Source organism: Diospyros lotus, chromosome 1 (genome assembly GCF_014633365.1).
Source record: "Diospyros lotus cultivar Yz01 chromosome 1, ASM1463336v1, whole genome shotgun sequence".
NCBI lineage: Eukaryota > Viridiplantae > Streptophyta > Magnoliopsida > Ericales > Ebenaceae > Diospyros > Diospyros lotus.
Genome location: NC_068338.1, coordinates 12,633,035 through 12,636,183, shown reverse-complemented (window position 1 = coordinate 12,636,183; position 3,149 = coordinate 12,633,035). Strand labels below are relative to the sequence as shown.

Genomic DNA, 3,149 nt, shown 5'->3' with positions numbered 1-3,149 from the left:
AGTGAAAAACCCTTTTAAGCTTGGGCGGAGTTTAGCCCAAGTGGCTAGGTGAGGCTTAATTTGGTGCAAATGGTTGTGCAAGGCTAAGCGTAGCCTAAATGGCAATACTAGCCTGAGCATGCCCTAGATTGGTATATATATAGGGAGTCTACGTATATAAGTTACATTAATTATCGACAATATTCTTATCAAAATTGTATAGAGTTCATTGGACAACAATTGATATCTATCCTCCACAAAATTATTGCAAAGAACTTTTGATCAACCATATAAGGTAAACATTAGCTTACATGATTCCTTAATACCTTTAGGAATATTCTAAGGAATCACTAAAACTATTCAATAAAAATAACATAATTAGAAACAGGATAGTCTTTGTAAAAAGTTGCCATTAAGATGGCAGGCTATCTATAAAGTAAACTAACGTTTAGGTGGTGGAAGAAAACGTGGCAGGACATGGAGGGCGATTAACTTCAATAACTTCTTCAAGCATTTGAATAACCTTCCTCATTGAAGGTCTAGAAGATGGATCCTCTTGAATACACCAAATGGCTACCATCACAAATCTCATCAACTTGTTCCAATCATTCAAAGCCTCCCTATCATTCTCGACCAAAGCTTCCAACTTCCCTTGCTCCAAGCAATCACTAGCCCAATCTGTCAAGATTGCTTTTTCAACTTCTCCATTTTCAAGATCCCCCACACTTCTTTGACAAGAAATGATCTCTAGCAGCAACACACCATAGCTGTAAACGTCAACCTTGGCAGTGATTGGCTTGTTGTTGAACCACTCCGAGGCCACATACCCTTTTGTCCCTCTAATGGTAGTTGCCATTGTCTTGCTCTGATTCATCATGAGAAGTTTAGCCAACCCAAAGTCTGAAATTCGAGCATTGTAATACTCATCAAGGAGTATGTTCTGAGGCTTTATATCGCAATGGATGATTTGGGTGGTGCATTCTTCATGCAAGTAAACCAGCCCTCTTGCAATCCCTAGCGCAATTTCAGTCCTAAGGTTCCAGCTAGGCTTTGTATCTCCAAATAGGAAGCTAGATAAAGTGCCATTGCTCAAAAACTCATAGACTAGCATCCGGTGTTGGCCTTCCTCACAGAATCCAAGCAGCCGAACCAGATTTTTATGATGAGTTCGGCCAATCACATTCACTTCAGTCTTGAATTCCTTCTCTTTTTGTTGAGCCACTCTATCAAGCTTTTTCACTGCCACAACTTGTCTTGAACCACCCATTTGTACCACCCCTTTGTAGACAATGCCAAAAGCCCCCCTTCCCAATTCTTCCCCAAAACCATTTGTAGCAACATCAAGTTCTTTGTAGGTAAAACTACGGAGACTTGTTTCACTTGTGGGGAGTCCTTTTTTCTTACGGTAGATAAAGAAAAAGCCCAAGCAGAAGGCACCAACCAATACCAAATTGACAAAAAAAGATGTCCCCAAGAGAACGGATCCTACCACAATTATAGACTCCCTGTCCTTTTTTTCACGAATAGTAGGAGGAACATCAACTTTGCGGTACTTCAAGAAAGCCTTGCTCTTAAGACTGCTATCATTCCTTCCATTTGAAAGTGGCAGCTTCTTCTTCCAGCAGTCATCACTTGGTCCAAGTATAGCAACAGCACAAAAACAATCTTGAAGGCAATTGTTTCTACACTCGGATTCAGTCGATGCGTTCAAGTGCTCGTAATCAGACGTTGGCCAATTAGTATTTTCAAGAGTCGAGAAATCATACACATCTGCGGCTGAATTGACATCTGCTTCTTCACAGCTTTGAGTGAAGTTCGGCCTACAGCTGCCATACTTATCGTCTGGATCCATCAACGAAAACCCCGGTGGGCATTGGCATATTGTCCTGTTATCATCACCGAGGCTGCAGATGTTGTTAAACCCACAAGCCCCACTCCCTAAACCTCCATGAATAGCAGAACATATATCATCTGGAACGGACTTAACCACACTCCAGTTTGTGTTGCCAGTACTGGAAGACCTTGGATAAGCATATTGGACGAAAACTCCATCAAAATCGAGAGTTGCCCTGTGATAATAATCGCTGGCAGGGAAATTCATTGTGCTCGGAGTGAAATTGAACATATTGCCATTCCCTCTCAATATGTACATATAACCTGTATCAGGGAAGATCACTTGCTGACCGGAATTGGAGGCATTAGAGGGATCAGAAGTGTCACTTGAATAATAATTATCATAAGTAAGATTTGAAACCATGTCTCTGGTATTAAGCGACAGATTCCCACCTTGGAAGCGAAGCTGGAATCTTCCTTGGGAGAAGTTGGTCACGGACCGCCTGGAATACAGCCCCAAGTCGGAACCTATTGTCTGCGTAGGCAGAAGGGTATCAGTAGGATGTTTGAAGCTTTCCCATTGACTGAGAGAATCCCTTCCCACCAGCACAAAGTTGCCAGTATCATTCAGGAAACCAGAAGCAACTTCATTCGAAAGGCCAGATTCCCACACTTCCTTGCCATTAGGGTCCGTGACCACCAACCCTTTACCTGAAGTGAGTTCTACCTTCGATCCGCTCGAAAAAGGAACTCCTTCATTTGCAAACCAAACAATGGTGTGATCGGGTATCTTGTCGTACCATATGGAGAGCAAGAAGAGATTGGGATCTTCAAGTTGCCTAAAACCAAATGCAAAATCGGACGAAGGAGAAAGCCATGGATCAGCGGCATCGGTGTTGGCTGTGATGAAGTTGCCCACGTCTATGGTGCCATTAGATTGAGCAGCAATGGACAAAGGCAGAAGGAAGAGAAGAAACAGAAGAGCATGAGCCATTGTTAGATCGATCTGATCTGATCTCGCTATGAAACCCAAGTGAAGAAGAGTATTTAAGGGGAAGGGGAAGACTTGCAAGTCAACAAGGTACATGTGAAACAATCAAAGTTCTATGAGTCATAACTACGTGTCCAAAACAAACAGTATGGTTCGTATTTCGTCTAGATTTTGGGTACTAATTATTAACCCAGATATAATTAGTACCCAACAATATAATTAGTACCCAAGAAAAAATAAAGAAAAAACATGTCACGTCTAGCTGTAAAGAAGTGACGTGTTTTTTCTTTATTTTTTTAAAAGTTTTTATATACAAGAATTATCCCAACAATATTATATAAAGAAA

At 41.4% G+C, this 3,149-nt stretch overlaps 1 protein-coding gene across 1 annotated transcript; it reads right to left on the bottom strand.

Moving 5' to 3' along the window:
- Positions 1 to 223: 223 nt before the first annotated feature.
- Positions 224 to 2,875, bottom strand: LOC127792632 (G-type lectin S-receptor-like serine/threonine-protein kinase RLK1). The gene has a single exon (XM_052323571.1). The coding sequence runs from the start codon at positions 2,804 to 2,806 to the stop codon at positions 428 to 430; it is 2,379 nt and encodes a 792-aa protein (XP_052179531.1). The 5' UTR covers positions 2,807 to 2,875; the 3' UTR covers positions 224 to 427.
- Positions 2,876 to 3,149: the final 274 nt, after the last annotated feature.